This window comes from Felis catus, chromosome X (assembly GCF_018350175.1).
Source record: "Felis catus isolate Fca126 chromosome X, F.catus_Fca126_mat1.0, whole genome shotgun sequence".
Classification (NCBI taxonomy): Eukaryota; Metazoa; Chordata; class Mammalia; order Carnivora; family Felidae; genus Felis; species Felis catus.
In genome coordinates, this window is record NC_058386.1 from 94,382,913 (window position 1) to 94,402,738 (window position 19,826).

Below are 19,826 nucleotides of genomic sequence, written 5' to 3' on the forward strand. Positions count from 1 at the left end.
AAAATAAATAAACATTAAAAAAAATTTAAAAAAAAAAAAAAGCATTACTTAGACCTCTTCAGAAATCAGGCAATTTCAGTCTTCTTGTTCAATATAAACCTCCTTTTATCTTATGGGAGGTAATAATTGCATTAGGACTGTATGACTTACTCCTAAAACAATGCTAAAATTTCGATGGTTCTCTATGCAGACACCCGTGCTTCTCTGTGTTACCTGAGGGAATATTTACCAAAAACCTTTGGCTTCTTCTACACATTCCATTCAACAACAAAAAATAATTGAGCGGTGGGGTGCCTGGGTGGCTCAGTCGGTTGGGCATCCGACTTTGGCTCAGGTCATGATCTCACAGTTCGTGGGTTCAAGCCCCACATCGGGCTCTATGCTGACAGCTCAGGGCCTGGAGCCTGCTTTGGATTCTGTGTCTCCCTCTCTCTGCCCCTCCGTTCTCTCTCTCTCTCTCTCTCTCTCTCTCTCTCTCTCTCTCTAAAATAAATAGGCATAAAAAAACACCCATTCATCTCAAAAAAAATAATAATTAAGGGGCTTTTACATGTTACGTACTATAGAAAATGTAAAGTTGAATTATATCCCATTAAAAATAGATTTAACCCAGGCACCTGGCTGGCTCAGTCTGTAGAGCATACAAGTCTTGATTTGGGGGTTGTGAGTTTGAGCCCCATGTTGGGTGCAGAGATTACCTTTTTTAAAAAGTAAAAATATTTTTTAAAAACCGTATTTAACCCTTCAGGAGTAAGTTAACTATACTTAAATATGAATACCAGGACGCCTGGGTGGCTCAAGTCAGTTAAGTGTCCGACTTCAGCTCAGGTCATGATCTCACAGTTGATGAGTTCGAGCCCCACGTCGGTCTCTGTGCTGACAGCTCAGAGCCTGGAGCCTGCTTTGGGTTCTGTGTCTCCCCCTCTCTCCACCCCTCCCCCACTCGCACTCTGTCTCTCTCTCTCTCAAAAATAAACACTAAAAAAATAAAAAATAAATATGAATACTGTAGTGTTCCTGTACTCCTGCAGTCAAAAGGTTAAGTATAAAGGCTCCAATATTTTTAACATCCTTCCCCGATCTCTGATTTTAATATTATTAAACAAGGACAATTTAGGTAAGTATATGACATAATGTAAAAATGTTTCAAAAACTAACTTGGGGTGCCTGGGTGGCTGAGTGCACAGCCTGCTTGGGATTCTCTCTCTCTCTCTCTCTCCCTCTCTAAATTAAATAAAGAAGCATTTACAAAAACCTGTAACTTATTTGCCATTTGGAATGTGAAGAATAATAAAAACAATACGTTATAGTATTGTATATTTGCTGTGTATCTTCATAACACAGTATCTTTATATCATTGCATAATTATCTACTTCTGTATTTATCTTTTATTAGACTCTCCGTACCTAAAACTGAGGACCTAGGTCATGCTAGTTTTTGCACGTCCATTACTTCACAGAGCGTCAGAAGACCATATGAACTTACAATGACCATTGTCAGATAACATATTGATTGTGGGGTTTTTTTTCCTTATAGCCTTGGCTGCCTTACTTCGAGACGGGGAGACTTTGGAGGAGCTCATGAAACTGTCTCCAGAAGAGCTTCTGCTTAGATGGGCCAACTTTCATTTGGAAAACTCGGGCTGGCAAAAAATCAACAACTTTAGTGCTGACATCAAGGTAACGGTGCAGAGAACGATCACACTCTTGGGCGACGTGATGAGCAGCGAGGGAATTCTGCCAGTATATCACCAGGCCTTGTTGGCCCTTGGCCCCGATGGTAGTTTTCAGTAAGAGACAAAACCTAGGAACGAGCACTAGCCCCAAGTCTAGCTCTGCTTCTGTGAAAAAGGGTACAAGTATTCTAGTCCTAACTTCTACGTTCTTCCTACTGTTAAACATGGAGTATAGAAGGGGGGGCCATGACTAGCCTCTTCCTAACTGCCTTTCCCAGACCTCAGTGTATCTGTTAGTATCGCTCTAGAAGAGAGAGAAAGGGCCCCGAGATTCCCCTTCATCTTTCATGTTTGGCTGCTCTTCTGTCATGTGCTCCCACCATTAGACACTGAGTTCCGGAGGGTAGTGATGAGCTCTTAACATATGTCTGTGTCTCCTACCTCAGCCCCTGCTCTAGGGCCCTCCTGCTAAATCCCACCTCTAACACGATACCTGGCACATAACAGACCTGCAAAGTGGCGCCTGGGTGGCTCAGTCAGTTAAGGGTCCGACTGCGGCTCAGGTCGTGATCTCGCGGTTTGTGAGATCGAGCCCCGCGTCGGGCTCTGTGCTGACGGGACGGAGCCTGCTTCTGGTCCTCTGTCCCCCTCTCTTTCTGTCCCTCCCCGGCTTGTGTGCTCTGTCTCTGTCTCTCTCTCTCTCTCTCTCTCTCTCTCCCAAAAATAAATAAATAAACTTAAAAAAAAAAAAAAAAGAAAAAGAAAATCAAGTCCTTGACCACATGTTGCTTTGGCTTCCCAGAGAGAGGGGGCCACAATTACCATAGCGAATATCACAGAGTCCTCATTAATTGCCTCGACTCTCTGCAAAATCCAGACGTTGGGACACAGGGAACAAACTCAAGGATCTTCACCAGATGTCACTGACCCACAGGGCTATGAAAACAATAGTCTGTGGTCACATCAATGCGTTCAGCGGTGAGAGAAGTGATGGGATATTGGCAATACTGATTTCATCAGTGAAACTTCAGGATAGCTCCAAAATTGTAAGACCAGCTGGTTCCCCATCCCTTCTTTTAACTCACACAACATGTTTGGCCAGGTGTATTTTTGCCGTATGCATTAGATGTGTTCTCAAAAACCACTTGGAAATGGGGTTTCTGTTCTGGGATGTATTTTAAATGTACAAAAGGAAATCCTGTTTAAAAGCAAATAAATAAAGCCTGCCTTGAATCTTTTTAAAAAGCAAAGCATTGTTTGGTAATGTGAAAAAGGGCTTCCGACTTATCCGTATTCAAGTTCAATTTTCACGTGCGAAGCCCTTTTCAGGATAGTACATACAATGCTGGGCCCGCTCTTTACCTGTTCTCAAGTGCATAGGATTTGATCATGAATTGTTTATGCACCTTTAGAAAGAAATTGTGAGCAAACACATTTTTGCAACAGTAAATATCCTATTACAGGGAGGCAAATCCTATGCCCACTAATGGTAGCATCTGGGTTTGCATTTCATGAATTGGTCTGAAATGGATTTCACTCACCTGATTCTCCCCGTTCTTGGCATCATTTATGGCATTATGCGTCAAACTCACTTGCCTTAGCTCATCTAAGACGCAGCTCTGGGTAACTCCCAGGGGTTCATATTTGGTAGGTCTGGGTTTTGATCCAGTAATCTGCATATTGGACAGCTTCCCCCAGGGGATTAAGGTGCACATAATCTACAGAACTTACTAGGAGGAACTTTCCTTTAGAGCCTGTCTGGACGTCAAGGGTCAGTAATCCTCTAGTTTACTATCATGATGTTTAACACTTCTGATTACAAAAATATTATATAGGAATTCCAAGTCCTGCTATATTGAAGGATCACCTTCCTAGCGGTGAGCAGTTTCTGTCCCCTGAAGGCAGTTTACTTGACAGGTGTGTTGGGGACCCTTATTGATTGTTTGCGGTGGTACTGTGGTTTTCAAGTTGTATTCTGTGGTGTGTCCACACAGCCCGAAGTCACGCAGCCCACCCCCATATGAGCAACACCGCTTTAATTATTGGAATTCCAAGCAAAAACATTCAAACAATAAATGAGTTCAGGAGCTTAAAAAGAAAAATCGTGTTTGGCTGAGTATATTCAGGTCACAAAGTGTTAAATGTGTTATTTCACCCACTCAAGTGTTACTCATTTAAGAATGGTCATTTAAGTCTACAACTAAATACATCTTTAACACAGCTAATCTCTTCTCCGTAGGTTATGGTATATATCGTGTTTTGTAATGATGTAACCTGTTTATTTTCTCTTTCCCTATGCTTCCTGGATTTCTGCTCCTACTTTCTTTTCTTGCTTGTTTTGTCTACCAAGCTTATTGACTTCAGTAATTCAGTGAAGGTACAGAACTAGTTATGTGTTTACTAGTATTATGGGTAATGTTAATCAATTGTGAAGTCATGATAAAATCTAGTTATCCATATTCAAGGCAGACGTTAGGCCAGATAGATGGACTTTTCTGGGGGAAAGATCCGTTAGCTTTGAAGGCAGAGATTTCTGCCATCCGTTCTCCCCAAATCCAATGCAAATATCCTTTCAAACATGGGACAAGAGGATACATTCATTCTTTGTAAATGTGATCTCACTGAAACTTTCAATTCACTTGTAGGATTCCAAAGCCTATTTCCATCTTCTCAATCAAATTGCACCAAAAGGACAAAAAGAAGGGGAACCACGGATAGATATTAACATGTCGGGTTTCAACGTAAGTATTGAAATTCTACAGTCTTACAAAATCATTGTCCATTTCTTCTAAATAGCAAGAATTGTTATAATTGCATGTGGTGGTGTTGACAGTTTCAAGCGTTACTTTAAAATGTATTGCTGTGGGTGTAATTCAAAGGCAGAAAGATTAGCTTTGGTTTATTTTGACAGTTTATTAGTGAGCGCCACAGTGATGGCGCTGTTGGTTTATATGGATTGCATAAAATATTCAAAGCGAGGGTGAGGAAATAAGTGTTAGAAACTAACGTTTTCCAGGTGTTTGGATTGTAATCACAGTAAGACATTTAGTGACTCTATGTTCATATATGCATCTGTAATATTCCTGTGTTGAGGGTAATGTGACTGTGTTTACAAACTGCTGATCCCTGAAATCCAATATGGGGAATCATTCACGGAACGTGTTCCCTGCTTACGTCATTGATTTGTCCAGTGACCTTGGACACATTTCTTCCCCATACTGGATCTCACTTAGCTCATCCATAAAGTAAGGAGTTGGACTAGACTAGTCTCAAGTTTCTACGTTCGCCTAATTTATTCTTTGTACCTATTAGATATAGGATGCACTGTACTAATTTGGGGGCACCTGGGTGGCTCGGTCAGTTAAGCGCCCGACTCTTGGTTTCAGCTCAGGTCATGATCTCACGGTTTGTGAGTTCAAGCCCCGCGTTGGGCTCCATGCTGGGCATGAAGCCTACTTAAAAAAAAAAAAAAAAAAAAAAGGAGAAGAAGAAGGAAAGAAAATCCACATTTCTACCCTATTATGCAGTGGGATTGAGTGGATTATACTGTCTAAACCATTTACACTGCCCTTATCAGAACTGAACTTGTAACTGACTTGTGTACGTGTATTTCTGTCTGTATGTTAGATGTGAGACTCTTTGGTTCAGTCACTTGGTATGGATGAGGGGCTGTCCTGTGCACTAGGGAGCTGTCTGGGAAGGCTAACCAGATGACCTTATGCCTGTGTAAATGGCACCAGGATACTAACTGATTCTGATTCTGATTCTGATACAGCTCTTCTCCATTCAGTCTTCCCTGATTGATCTGAAAACACTCCTTTGTCTCTTCCCTCCTCAGAGTCTGTCAAGGATTCCCATTGACTGTAGTCTTTAGTCCGAAATGTTCTGCTTAGCACTTAAGGCCCTACAGTCTTGTTCCAGCTCTCCTATCCAGCGATGTTTCCCACTAGTTTTATCTCTGAGCCCGTGCTCACGCTTTTCCCTTGTTGTTCCGTGACCTTCTTCATCTTTTTCAGTCTTATACCTTCTTTAGGGCCTCATTGATGACTGATTTTTTTAAATCCATTATCACATCAGGGTTGCTCGTGATCCTTTATAGTTCCTTCCTGCCACTTTCCCCTACTCCCCCTTCCCAGGCAACCGCTCATTTGCTTTCTTTCACTTTACATTAGTTTGAATATTTGCAAATTTTATATAAATGGACCCCTGTAGTATGTATTCTTTTTTTGTGTAGCTCCTTTCGCTTGGCATGATTATTTTGAGACTCATTCATGTTGTCACATGTATCATAAATTCATTCCTTCTTAAAGGCTGAATTGTATTCCGATGAATGGATATACCACAGTTTGTTAACCCACGCACTTGTTGAACATTTGGATTGTTTCCAGTTTGGGGCTATTACAACTACAGCTGCTATGAACATTCATATAGAAGTCTCTGTGTAAATATGTGCATTCATTTCTCTTTGGGAAGTACCCGGGAGTGAAATGGCTGAGTGATGGGGTATGGTTATTGGTGACGGTTAACTTTTTGAAGAAGCTGCCAATTCATTTGCCCAAGTGGTTGTACCATTTTACATTGCCACCAGCAGTGTATGAAAGTTCCAGTTCATCCACATCCTCGCTAACACTTCAGTGTGGTTAGCCCTTTTAACTTGGCTCATTCTAACAGGTGTTGAAAGATCTGTCATTGTGGTTTTAATTTGTATTTCCCTAGTGACCTGTGATGTTGAACATTTTTATGTGACTATTTACCATCCGTGTATCGTCATTGTTCAAACATTTTGTCCATTTTTAATTGCATTGTTTGTTTTCTTATTAGCAAGTTTTGAGTGTTTTTTATGTATTTTGGATACAAATCCTTTATCGGATATGTGATTTGCAAATGTTTTCTCCCAACGTTCGTCAAAGAACAGACGTTCTTAATTTTAGCCAAGTCAAATTTAGTCATTTTTCTTTTACGGATCATGCTTTTGATGTTGTATCTGAGAAATTTTAGCATAATACAAGGTCACAAGTATTTCCTCCTATGTTTTCTCCTAGAGGTTTTTAGAGTTTGGCTTTTTGCATTTAGAAATATATGTTTGGAGTTAATTTTGAATATAGTGTGAGATAGGAGCTGAAGTTATTTTTGCATACATATTTTTTTGGATTTGATTATTTTTATTTCACTATTGTATATTTGACTATTTAAGTTTTTGGTTGTCATCTATTTTAAAGCTTCCTTCTGTTCCAATATTATGTCAATGCTTCATTAAGAATGCCAGGATGATCAATGAAGAAGGGATTTTAAGATAAAGCTGGTAAATAGCATAAATCAAACAATATTAAAGTAATAACTGACAGGTTACGAGAAATAGAAAAGGCTCTGAGAGGAACTCACTATATGCTCACAGAGAATCCTGAAGAAACGTTGAATCCCGCTCAATTGCCAATCTTCTGGTGGTTACTGGCTGCAGAAGGTTACAAGGGTAACACAATAAACACACATTGTTCTGGAGTCCTACACAGTCAAGGTATCGCACTGGAGGTTAAAAAACTAAGGAGCATCACCCATTAAAGACAAAGTTAAGGGGCGCCTGGGTGGCTCCGTCGGTTGAGTGGCCGACTTCGGCTCAGGTCACGATCTCGCGGTCCGTGAGTTCGAGCCCCGCGTCGGGCTCTGTGCTGACAGCTCAGAGCCTGGAGCCTGTTTCGGATTCTGTGTCTCCCTCTCTCTGACCCTCTCCCGTTCATGCTCTGTCTCTCTCTGTCTCAAAAATAAATCAACGTTAAAAAAAAAAATTTAAAGACAAAGTTAAAACCCTCAAATTACACATTCTGGGCAGCGTTAGTTTAAAAGTAACATTCCTCAAGCTTCCTTTAGCTTTATCTCTTCTTTTCCCACCAATTGTAAAACCTTTTTATAGGGGACACTGTTGTCCAGAAGTGCCACATTTGCCCTGGGACAAACTGTAGTGTACAGATATAGGAACTTCTCAGAGTGTTGCTGTGTTCTTTTCCAAACATAGGTCACGAGACACAGAAAATCCCAAAGCAACTGTGCCTCCTGTAGCTCCCGGTTTTTTTACTTGTAGCATTGGGAGGCGGGAATACTGGGTGTCTGAGAAACTAATTTTGACACTGGTCTGAAATGATTGGGTAACTCACATTCTTCACCAAACCCTATGTTGATCAAGAGCTCAGCATGCATCTTTCCAGGGGGGAAAAGAAAAGGGGAAAAAAATAGAATGGGGTGGGCACCTGGGTGGCTCAGTTGGTTGAGCTTCTGACTCTTGGTTTCGGCTCAGGTCATCTCAGATTTTCTGGGTTCGAGCCCCGCATTGGGCTCTGCGCTGACAGTGCAGAGCCTGCTTGAGATTCTCTGTCTCCCTCTCTCTCTACCCCTCCCCGACTCACCCTAGTGCTCTCGCTCTGTCTCTCTCTCTCTCTCTCAAAATAAAAAACGAACATTAAAAAAAATAGAATGGGGAAGAAGGTAACAAGTTGGGAGCCATAGGAATTAGTCGAAAGTAAGTATTCTTTGCAGAAATGCACAACATTGCTTCTTCGTGGGTGGAAAAGTTAAGCAAAGCAAACCGTAAACAAATAAAATAGACTAAAATAAAAATCCCTGAAGAGAAAAACTACAATTTGAAATGCACAATTTAAACCTGAAATCAAATCATTGGAAACTGCGATTCTTGATTATTATTTTTAAATTATTTTCTCATAATTATTTTCTCTTTTTCAGTCTTACACCTCCCTTAGGGCCCAACTGAAAAATCTGAGCAGTTTTTGCTTTTTTCTTGATGAGTTTTAGCAGATGTAATCCCAGTGGAATTAAATGTATTATCCTTAGATAAATCATCTGGTGCCACCTAGGGTATTTTTAAGGTACTGCAATCAAATACAGCCAACTTTCTGTTGCATTCCACAAACAATTTTATAATAAATACCATGTGTTGGCTAAGAGAAAGTAGAATTGTATATCCAGCCTATCATTGTAGGGAAACGTTTCTATATTTTTAGTATTTTTAGCCTTTTACAATATGTCTTCTTACTTCAACAGGAAACAGATGATTTGAAGAGAGCAGAGAGTATGCTTCAACAAGCAGACAAGTTAGGTTGCAGACAGTTTGTTACCCCTGCTGATGTTGTCAGTGGAAACCCCAAACTGAACTTGGCCTTTGTGGCTAACCTGTTCAATAAATACCCAGCACTAACGAAGCCAGAGAACCAGGATATTGACTGGACTCTATTGGAAGGTAACTGAAGGTTTCTCACATTCTAATGTGCAGGACTACAGAGTGGAAATATGTTACGTAGGCCACGATGATTTCAGGATCTTGACTTAATACGTTTCCTTATCCACTTTCCCTTAGCAAATATCTGCTGGAAGTAGACCCAAAGGCTGAGTAAAAAGTGGCAGCTGATAGAAAAGGATGATACAAGGAAACTTGTAAAGGAGTCACGGATCACTTAGCTTAAGGCCACTTAGTAAACCCGTGCTTTATTTTAATATTTTAGAATTAGATCACTTTTTAAACCTCTCCCCCCGCAAATATACATATGCATTAAATTTGACCTATAAATTTACAGTATTATTTCATTCATCCATGGTTGAACTGACCAGAACTATCCCCGATTCCTTTTCTACTCCCCTACTCAAAAAATACTAGGGGCGCCCAGCAGGCTCAGTCAGTTGAGCATGCTAGTCTCAATCTCGGGATTTTGAATTTGATCCCCACGTAGGGTATAGAGATTACTTAAAAATAAAATCTTTAAGGGGCACCTGGGTGGTTCAGGCAGTTGAGCCCGACTCTTGATTTCAGCTCAGGTCGTGATCCCAGGGTCGTGGGGTCAAGCCCTGCGTCACGCTCCGTGCTGAGCGTGGAACCTGCTTGAGATTCTCTTTCTCTCTCCTCTGCCCTTCTTCCCTGCTCACATGCTGTCTCTCTTAGCTTAGGTTGTATAAATGTGTAGAAGAAGTAAATTCATGAGTATAGAGGGTTCATATAACCACAAAAGTTTTTTTAATGTAAAACTGATCACATCAGTTACTTCTGGGAGATATTGGGGAAGGATTACAAGGGACAGAAGATTATTAAAACTTCATAAACCTCTAAATTGCTTAACTGATTATAAATTTGCATTCTTTAATTTTAAAATAAAATGAATAGATTTTTAAAAACAGGCATGTATCTGGGGGCACCTGGGTAACTCAGTTGGTTAAGTGTCCGACTCTCGATCTTGGCTCAGGTCATGATCTCATGGTTTGTGAGACTGAGCCCCACATTGAAGCTTTGCACTGACAGCATGGAGCCTGCTTAGGATTCTCTCTCTCTCTCTCTCTCTCTCTCAATATAAAGAAATGAACTTTAAAAAAATAAAAACAATAAAAAGCGTGTATCTAGAGAGAAAGTAGAGAGAACGTTTGGAGATTCATATTGGAGAAAACTTCTAGATCTGTACAGAGGAAACGAAATAATCTTACATATGCTTTCATATTATATGCACATATACAAGGTGTTGCATTAATATATAAACTTTGTGAATATTCTTAATAGGAGAAACTCGTGAAGAAAGAACCTTCCGTAACTGGATGAACTCTCTTGGTGTTAATCCCCATGTAAACCATCTCTATGCGTAAGCTTTTCTACTTTTCTTATAAACAATTAGGAACGTCATGAGTGGATGCCTGGTGGAGTGTCTGACTCCTAATTCAGCTCAAGATCGAACCCCGTGTTGGGCTCCGCACTGAGCATAGAGGCTGCCTAAGATTCTGTCTCTCCCCTGCCTCCCTCTGCCCCTTTCCCCATTTGCACGCACTCTCTCCCTCTTTCTCAAAAAAAGTTAGTTTACAGTGGTCATTTATAGTGGAAAATGCTTAGTGGTGACATCCATCATTATTTTCCAAATATGCAGAAGCCCAGATTATTTCTCTGTATGATCATTAAGTGAAAGAATGTAAGGATGTCTTTCTAACACCCTAGGGAACAGATAGTTAATATTTTGAAACAGAGACCAAGAAATGCCTTAGCTAGACCATCCATGATGTCTTGAGGCCTTCGTGTTCACTGTTCTCTCAGCATGGAATGTTCTTTTCTGCCTCTAATGCCTTACTCCCTTACTATATTCAAACCACGAATTCAGACCCAGCCCAGCACCTAACGCTCCTTAACCCTAACCCTAGTTCTCTTTTATCTCCATAGCAGTTATATACACCCCCAAATCAAATGATATGTTTATCCATATACTTGTTTTTAGTCTCTCTCTCTAACTCTAAAGTAAGGCCAGGGATTTTTGTCCTATTGCCCAGCTTCTAGAATAGTCCCTTGCAAAAAGTAAGCTCTCAATAAAAATTTCCAGTGAGCAAGATGATGTTACCTTTGTTTTGGGGACAGACTGATAGAAAATAGGAGCCTGGGGTATTATCTGTGGTTTTCTAGGTTTTATTTACTTTTTTAATTTAAATCCCATTTAGTTAATATAGTTGTAATAACGATTTCAGGAGTAGAATTTAGTGGTTCATCAGTTACATACAACACCCAGCGCTCATCCCGACAAGTGCCCTCCTTAATGCCTATCACCCATTTTCCCCCTCCCACTCCCCCATCAACCCTCAGTTTGTTCTCTGTATTTCAGAGTCTCTTATGGTTTGCATCCCTCTCTGTTTTTATCTTATTTTTCCTTCCCTTCCCCTATGTTCATCTGTTTTGTTTCTTAAATTCCACATATGAGTGAAATCATATGGTATTTGTCTTTCTCTGCCTGACTTATTTCGCTTAGCAACATACACTCTAGTTCCATCCCTGTTGATGCAAATGGCAAGATTTCATTCTTTTTGATGGCTGAGTAATATTCCATTGTGTATATATACCACAGCTTCTTCAGCTATTCTTCCATCGTTGGTCAGGTTTTCTATGTTTTAGTCACCCCTGTACTGTTTACTGCTTTTCATGAAACCAAGTCTGGCTGTCTGAAAACACTGATTGCATTCTTTTTAAATCTTTAGTGACCTACAAGACGCCTTGGTAATCTTACAGTTGTACGAACGAATTAAAGTTCCTGTTGACTGGAGTAAGGTCAATAAACCTCCATACCCAAAACTCGGAGCCAACATGAAAAAGGTAGATCATTCAGTCGCCACACAGATTTGTTACGGGCTGTTTTTATTCTCCGTGTGTTTCTTTCGTTTAGAACACCCTTGAGTCTGAGCTTCTTGAGCACAGGAACTGTGTCTTGACTTCTTTTGATGCGTGGAGCACCCCGCGTCGCAAACACGTACTCACCTATGTGCGCGGAGTAAGCAGATGAGAAATCTTTGACCGTTTACCTTCTGTGCGTTTACAGCTGGAAAACTGCAACTATGCTGTTGAACTGGGGAAGCATCCTGCCAAATTCTCCCTGGTCGGTATTGGAGGGCAGGACCTGAATGATGGAAACCAAACTCTGACTTTAGCTTTGGTCTGGCAGCTGATGAGAAGGTACGGTACGCAGTTCGCGCTGTTCGCGCTTCACTGCAGTACTGGTCTGTGATCTGCTTCTTGTTAGTTTCAGGCAGACGTGTCAGTGACTGTGTCTTTGAAATGTTTGCGTTTAGACTCTTAAGTGGGCTTAAGTAACGAATACATGCTGGGTGTTCAGTGGGAGAGGCCTCCTTGAAAGCCAGGCAGCAGAACTGTGAATATTTCCTGGTTTTATTTTTTTTAAGTTTTTTGCATTTATTTTGAGAGAGAGGAGCATGAGTCGGGGAGGGGCAGAGAGAGAGAATCCCACACAGGCTGTCAGCACATAGATCTGACGTGGGGCTCGATCTCACGAACCATGAGATCGTGACCTGAGCGGAAATCAAGATGCTTAACCAACTGAGCCACCCAGGTACCCCTGGTCACCTGTTTTACTAGGAAGCCTGGCATGCAGCCTTGAACTTCATTTAGGGTCAGTGAATTAAAAAAAAAAAATTATGAAGAGTCCCTGGATCCATTTGAAAAAGAAGATCTCATAATTATAATGCTTAAAAGCATTCTTTATGACTGAGCACCAGCCAAAGCACAGCTTCTTTTAGGTCATGGCCACTGTGGGACTGGTATAAAAGGTGCCTGCAGTAGACTGTTGGGCTTGCTCTGGAAAGCACTGAAATCCCCCCCCCACCCCCGCCAGCACCACTTACAAAGGGTAGATCAGTGGTGAGCCACTACTACTCGAATTTTTTTTTTCATATAATACGAATTTCCTTCCGTGAAATCTTTAGTCTTTCAAGCCTAAGGGATAAAAGAAATAGAAGACAGAGCACCTTTCTATTGTTTGCATATTTTTCCCTAAAATAGATTGGGACCTAGGGCGCCTGGGTGGCCCGGTCAGTTAAGCATCGGACTCTTTTCTTTTTGAAGTGTTATTTATTTTGAGAGACAGAGAGAGAGAGTGCAAGTGGGGAAAGCACAGAGAAAGAAGGAGAGAGGGAATCCCAAGTAGGCTCCACACCATCGGCACAGAGCCTGATACAGGGCTCAAACCTACGAACCATGAGCTCATGACCCGAGTCAAACAGCTGAGCCACCCAGGCGCCCCAAGCATCTGACTCTTGATTCCGGCTCGGGTCATGATCTCAAGGTTTGTGAGTTCAAGCCCCACGTCCGGCTGTGTGCTGACGGTGTGGCGCCTGCTTGGGATTCTCTCTCTCTCTCTCTCTCTCTCTCTCTCTCTCTCTCTCTCTCAAAATAAATAATTTTTTTAAGTAGATTAGGACCTTTTCTTCCACCTCTTTTATTTTTGTTTTCCTTATTATTAGTTTATGTTACAGTTCTAAGTTACATAGGCTCCCCCCCCATTTCATGTTTTTCTTTTCAAATTTTTATTTAAATTCTAGTGCGTTAACATATACAGTGCAATATTGGCGTCAGCAGTAGAATTCGGTGATTCATCACTTACAACAACACTGCTTCTTCTTTTAGATATACCCTCAATGTTCTGGAAGACCTTGGAGACGGGCAGAAAGCTAATGACGACATCATCGTAAGCTGGGTGAACAGAACATTGAGTGAAGCTGGAAAATCAACTTCCATTCAGAGTTTTAAGGCAAGAATTCCACATTTGACTCTTAGACGTTATGTTTGCCGGAAAGTGCCAGTAATTTGGAAGGGCAGCCGTTGGGTTTCTTCGTCAGTGTGAATTAGTGCTGGGCTAATGGCAAGACTCTCTTAATTCACTGGGCTTTGTTTATGGCAGCTTTCTATAAGTCATCACGTGTTAATTTGTGCATACTGAAACTCTCAGGTTCATTGTCCTTTTTACACTAGGACAAGACGATCAGCTCCAGCTTGGCGGTTGTGGATTTAATTGATGCCATCCAGCCGGGCTGCATAAACTATGACCTTGTTAAGAGTGGCAATCTGACAGAAGATGACAAGCATAATAACGCCAAGTAAGAGATACCAATGATAGTAGTGATTAATATCCTGGCAAGAGCACAGGCTTTGGAGCCGGGCACGTCCGCATTCTTGCTCAGATTCTGCCGCTGAACAGTGGCGTTATCTGAGGGGCGCCCAGGTGGGTGGCTCAGTCAGTGAAGCGTCCGACCCTTGGTTTCAGCTCAGGGAACGATCTCATGTTTCGTGAGTTCGAGCCCTGCATTGGGCTCTGCGTTGGCCGCGTGGAGCCTGCTTGGGATTCTCTCTTTCCTCTCTCCTGCCCTTCCCCTGCTTGTTCTCTCTCTGTCTCTCTCAAAGTAAATGAAAATAAACTTTAAAGGGGCGCCTGGGTGGCGCATTCAGTTCAGGGTCCCTCCGACTCTTGATATCGGCTCAGGTCATGATGTCACAGTTTGTGAGTTCAAGCCCCGCATCGGGCTCTGCACTGATGGTGTGGGGCCTACTTGGGATTCTGTCTCTCCTTCTCTCTGCCCCTCCCCTGCTTGTGATCTCTCTCTCTCTGTCTCTCTCTCTCTCTCTGTCTCTCTCTGTCTCTCAAAATAAATAAACTTAAAAAAAATAGAGGTGCCTGAGTGGCTCAGTTGGTTGAGTGCCCAAATTTGGCTCAGGTCATGATCTCACAGCTCTGAGTTCGAGCCCTGCGTCAGTCTCTGTGCTGACAGCACAGAGTCTGGAGCCTGCTTCGAGTTCTGTGTCTCCCTCTCTCTCTGCCCCTCCCCTGCTCATGCTCGCTCACTCTCTCTGTCTCTCTCTCAAAAACAAACATTAAAAAAGAATTTTTTTTAATAATAAGCTTTTAAAAAAGGAAGAATGGTGTCACCTGAGGATACCTCTTTGAGCCTCAGACTCATCAGTAGATTGGGAACAAATAATACTTAGAGATTTTGAAATGAATAAAATATATATGAGCCTAGCATTATGCCTGACATAGTAGGTGCCCAATCAGTTGTGGCTTTGGGGAATTACCGAAATAATATACTTTGGGTTTTAACGTGACTCAGCTACAGACTTACAAGAGGAAAATGAGCTAAGAACATTCATGCCAGGGTGCCTGGGTGGCTCAGTCGGTTAAGCGTCCGACTTCAGCTCAGGTCATGATCTTGCAGTCCGTGAGTTCAAGCCCTGCGTTGGGCTTTGTGCTGACAGCTCGGAGCCTGGGGCCTGTTTCGGATTCTGTGTCTCCCTCTCTCTCCCCCTCCCCCGTTCGTGCTCTGTCTCTCTCTGTCTCAAAAATAAATAAACATTAAAAAAAAAAAAGAACATTCATGCCATAGATAAGAGTAGATAGAAATATTCTTTTTTGAAACACATTGTTTACTGATGTCTTTTTTACTGGGCATAGAGCACCTTTACTACATATGTTGAGTTTATTATCTTGGTCCCTAAATGAGCAGGATGCTTAACCCTCCACTGAAACTACCTATGCCTTGAAAATTTTCTGCAAGCCAACGATATTGACAAGGGCTTTTCCACCTGTCACTTCCCTTCCCCACCAAAGACCTAGACTGTGACTTGCTTTTACAGGTGACCCATGAAAGCCTGACTAACATACACTGAAAACGAGCCCACCGAAAAACTTTCCTTTTTCAGTGACTTGGTCCTCTTCAAAGATTTGTGTCACAAAACACCTAGAAATGTCTCATGGATTAATTGAAGTGTGCTCTTGCAAATTTCCTCCACTGGACACATCAGACATCAGTTCTTTCTTCCCGTACTTTGTGTACCTTTTCCGTTCCTTGTTCTGACCACTCCGTTCATGTACCGTGTAGACTCCCCGCCCTGGACTTTTTGGAAGTATTCATTGTATCCACCAAAGCAGCTTGGATTTGACATGTGACACAGATTTCCACCCCCTTTTTCTAAGATCACATGAGATCTTAGAGTGTCTGTTATCCTATTACGTGTTCAATGAAACTGTCAACATTGATTATATAGCCAGTCTGGATAATTATATATTTTTATATATATAATATATATTTTATATACACATATTTTTTCATTGCCAGGTCATGTCAGTGTTCCAGAATTAATTCTCATTGCATATTGGAGAAATGGAGTGGATAAAATCTGTCCCAAATAGTAGAGCTTAAAAATCTGGTGTCACTTAAGAGTGACATCAAAAAAACAAAACAAAAGAAAACCAGGGGCGCCTGGGTGGTTCAGTTGATTAAGCGTCTGAAAAAAAAAACTGTGACACACACCATAAACTAAATACTAAGTTTTGAAAATTTTTTGCATGAAAAAGAAGAGACAAGGGCTGAACTTATAATAGATTCTGAAAAATAAGTATTTAAAGACAAACATCCTAATGAAAAATAGGACGTGTGGATAGATCAGACTCCTTATAGAAAAGGAAATAAGCTATAAATACATAAATCGATGTTTCACCTGGCTGGTGTTTATAGGTATGCCTTTAAAAAGTGGCACCGAGGGGCACCTGGGTGGCTCAGTCTGTTGAGCGTCGGACTTTGGCTCGGGTCATGATCTCGCAATTCGTGAGTTCGAGCCCCGCGTCAGGCTCTGTGCTGACAGCTCAGAGCCTGGAGCCTGCTTCACATTCTGTCTCCCTCTCCTCTCTCCCCCAGCCCCGCTTGCAATCTCTCTCTCTCTCATATAAATAAACGTTTAAAAAAAAAAAAAAGTGGCACCGAGGGGCGCCTGGGTGGCTCAGTCGGTTAAGCGTCCATCTCTCAATTCGGGCTCAGGTCATGATCTTGCAGTTCGTGAGATCGAGCCCCACATCAGGCTCTGGCTGACAGTGCAGAGCCTGCTTAGAATTCTGTCTCCCTCTCTCTCTGCCCCTCTCCCACACATGCATGCACTCTCTCTTTCTCTCTCTCTCTCAAAATAAATAGAAATAAACTTCAAAACAAAACAGAGAACAAAAAAAGCAAAATGTTCCCATCCGAACTCCCACACTATGAAAGTTTTGCATCCCAGCCAAATGATAAGAGGAAACCGACGTCTCCTCTCCTGTCCTTCGCTAAACAAGAAGTTCATCTGAATTTCTGTTTCCTCCAAAAACAGGTACGCGGTGTCCATGGCTAGAAGAATTGGAGCCCGGGTGTATGCTCTCCCCGAAGACCTTGTGGAAGTAAAGCCCAAGATGGTCATGACCGTGTTTGCATGCTTGATGGGCAGGGGAATGAAGAGAGTGTAAAATAACCAATTTGAATACAAACAGCCTTGCTCCCAGGTGCATGGTTACCAGGTCAGCTATTTCCAGGTGATGTGCTCATGGCTTAAGGAACTGTTGGTCATCCTGAGAGCCCACGGGGGAAAGAGGTTGAAGGAAAACGACTCCGCTTTCCCATCGCCGAAGTTGGATTTGTCAGGCACCCCTGAAATGTGCTCACGGCCAACTCATTTACTCTCTCCTCCTAGATTGCTGCCCTGGATACTTCCCATTGCTGTATGTTATGTCTGTGTATCTTTTTCCCTCCTAGAACATCCACATCTTGAGACGTGCTTAGATGATTGGATATGAATATTCTTAGGCCATAATTTTGCTTTCCATCCAGTATGCTCGTTCTCATTCGAGAACTGTGGTCGGAGGGTGTTTGGATAGGAGTACCTTTTGCTTTCTCTTCGTAGTACTGAAAATTGGCAGAAGTAACTGGCTGTGCAGAATGTAATAGAAGCTTTTCGTATTCTTTTATTCTGAAAATCAGTATCTTTTTACAGTATTCTTTCTACATGATCTTTTTTGTACATTTAAGAATATTTTGATTACATTAAATAAGACTGCTGATTTTGCTACTTTTTTTAAGGGGTCTTCGAGTAAGTAAAAACCATACATTATAGGTAGAGGAACAAAACGGACCTTCCAATTTGCATACCCTGGCCTCTCACACCCAAGCTGTAAACAATTGACGCATCTTATCTTAAAACACTTGGTTCAGTATACGCTTCTTTGTGTTACAACCTGTATCCTCAGACTCTCTCTCTCTGGATTTAAAAATGTTGTTGAATGACACTTTTGAGGAGAGAGTGTGCTCGGACCGTAGACAGGATATGCTAAGTGTACCATCGAATTTCCAATTTTACACCTAAGACAAGGAGATGTGGTCACTAGAGAATAAAAATATGTATGTAGGACTTAATGTACTCTTGCTTTGTCCAGCTATTTGCTATAGTTTTCAAGATCATAATGTTACTCTAACTCTGAAAAGTGATGTAATCTGGTAGCAATGTATTAGTTCAAATAAAGGCATTTACATAATAATTAGTCTCTTCATGTTTTCTGGCACACTATATAAAATGATGTTTGTGGGGGCGCCTGCGTGGCTCACTTGGTTAAGCGTCCGACTTCGGCTCAGGTCATGATCTTGCGGTTCGTGGGTTCGAGCCCCGCGTCGGGCTCTGTGCTGACAGCTGGGAGCCTGGAGCCTGCTTCGGATTCCGTGTCTCCCTCTTTCCGCCCCTCCCTCACTCACACTGTGTCTCTCTTGCTCTCTCAAAAATAAAGAAACATTAAAAAAATTTTTTTTTAAAAACGGCTTTAAGGAATAACTACAAGCTTCCTGCAAACATACCGGAGTAACTGATAAGGACAATCACATCTTACGACCTGTCTTCTGCTAAAGAAAAAGCTCCATTAGAAAAATGGGCAGGGGCACCTGGCTGGCTCAGTTGGGGGAACATGCAAGTCTTGATCTCAGGGGGCTGTGAGTTTGAGCCCCATGTTGGGTGTCGAGATTATTTAAAAATAAAATCTTTAGGGGCTCCTGGGTGGCTCAGTTAAGCATCTGACTTCAGCTCAGGTCACGATCGCACAGTTCATGAGTTCGAGCCCCGAGTCGGGCTCTGTGCTGACCGCTCAGAGCCCAGAGCCTGCTTCAAGTTCCGTGTCTCCCTCTCTCTGCTTCCCCCCCAACTCACAGTCTCTCTCTCTCTCTCAAAAATAAACATTAAAAAAACAATGATAAATGATCTGTTGGTGGAGGTATGCAAATACAGGCTTTCTCTAAAGCCCAGATGGAAGAATGATCAGTTTACGGCTGGTTGAAGGCAATTTGGTAACTACAGCCAAACTGCAAAACGGTCGTATTTTTCCACTCTGCAGCCAGCAAATACAGCAATGTGCTATGATACATCTTGTAATGAAATAAGTTGTAGTCCAGCTACGTTATGCAATACTTTTGTAGTCATTAAAAACACTGCTGTGGGGGGCAGGGGGTGCCTGGGTGGCTCAGTCGGTTGAGCATCTGACTCGATTTCGGTTCAGGTCATGATCTCACAGTTTGTGAGATCAAACCCTGCGTCAGGCTCTGGCTGACAGTGTAGAGCCTGCTTGGGATTCTCTGTCTCCCTCTCTCTGCCCCTCCCCTGCCCGTGCACACACACACACACACACACACACACACACTCTCTCAAACTTTAAAAAATAAAAATAAAAAGTAAATTTAAAAACTATTATGACTATGTAAGGAAAGATGTCTCATTCTACCCCACTTTTAAAAATAAATGGTAGTCTGTACAAATATACTTCTACTTGGGGAAGTGGAGTGGAACATCAAGGATTTTTTACTTGTTTTGGAAACCGTTCACTGCATCGTTTTGAAGTTTTTATTTCAATTCCACTTAGTTAACATACAGTGTAAAATTAGTAAAATTAGTTGAATCACGATAGAGTGATTCAAGACTTCCATGCAACACCCCGTGCTCATCACAAGTGCCCTCCTTCATCCCCATCACCCATTTAAAAAAATTCTTTAAGGTTTTATTTAGGTAACCTCC

The 19,826-nt window shown here is 41.8% G+C and overlaps 1 protein-coding gene across 4 annotated transcripts in view; it reads left to right on the top strand.

The window, feature by feature from the left end:
* PLS3 (plastin 3) overlaps positions 1-18,312 on the top strand; it is a 93,332-nt gene extending 75,020 nt beyond the window's left edge. For all 4 annotated transcript variants that reach the window (XM_006943944.4, XM_045050424.1, XM_045050423.1 and 1 more), the window contains 9 exons: positions 1,537-1,679; positions 4,321-4,416; positions 8,726-8,921; positions 10,224-10,302; positions 11,672-11,786; positions 12,010-12,143; positions 13,611-13,734; positions 13,956-14,080; positions 17,115-18,312. In XM_006943944.4, coding sequence (XP_006944006.1) covers positions 1,537-1,679; positions 4,321-4,416; positions 8,726-8,921; positions 10,224-10,302; positions 11,672-11,786; positions 12,010-12,143; positions 13,611-13,734; positions 13,956-14,080; positions 17,115-17,247 — 1,145 coding nt within the window. In that variant the 3' untranslated portion in view covers positions 17,248-18,312. The remainder of the gene's footprint in view (positions 1-1,536; positions 1,680-4,320; positions 4,417-8,725; positions 8,922-10,223; positions 10,303-11,671; positions 11,787-12,009; positions 12,144-13,610; positions 13,735-13,955; positions 14,081-17,114) is intronic.
* The last annotated feature ends 1,514 nt before the right edge of the window (positions 18,313-19,826 follow it).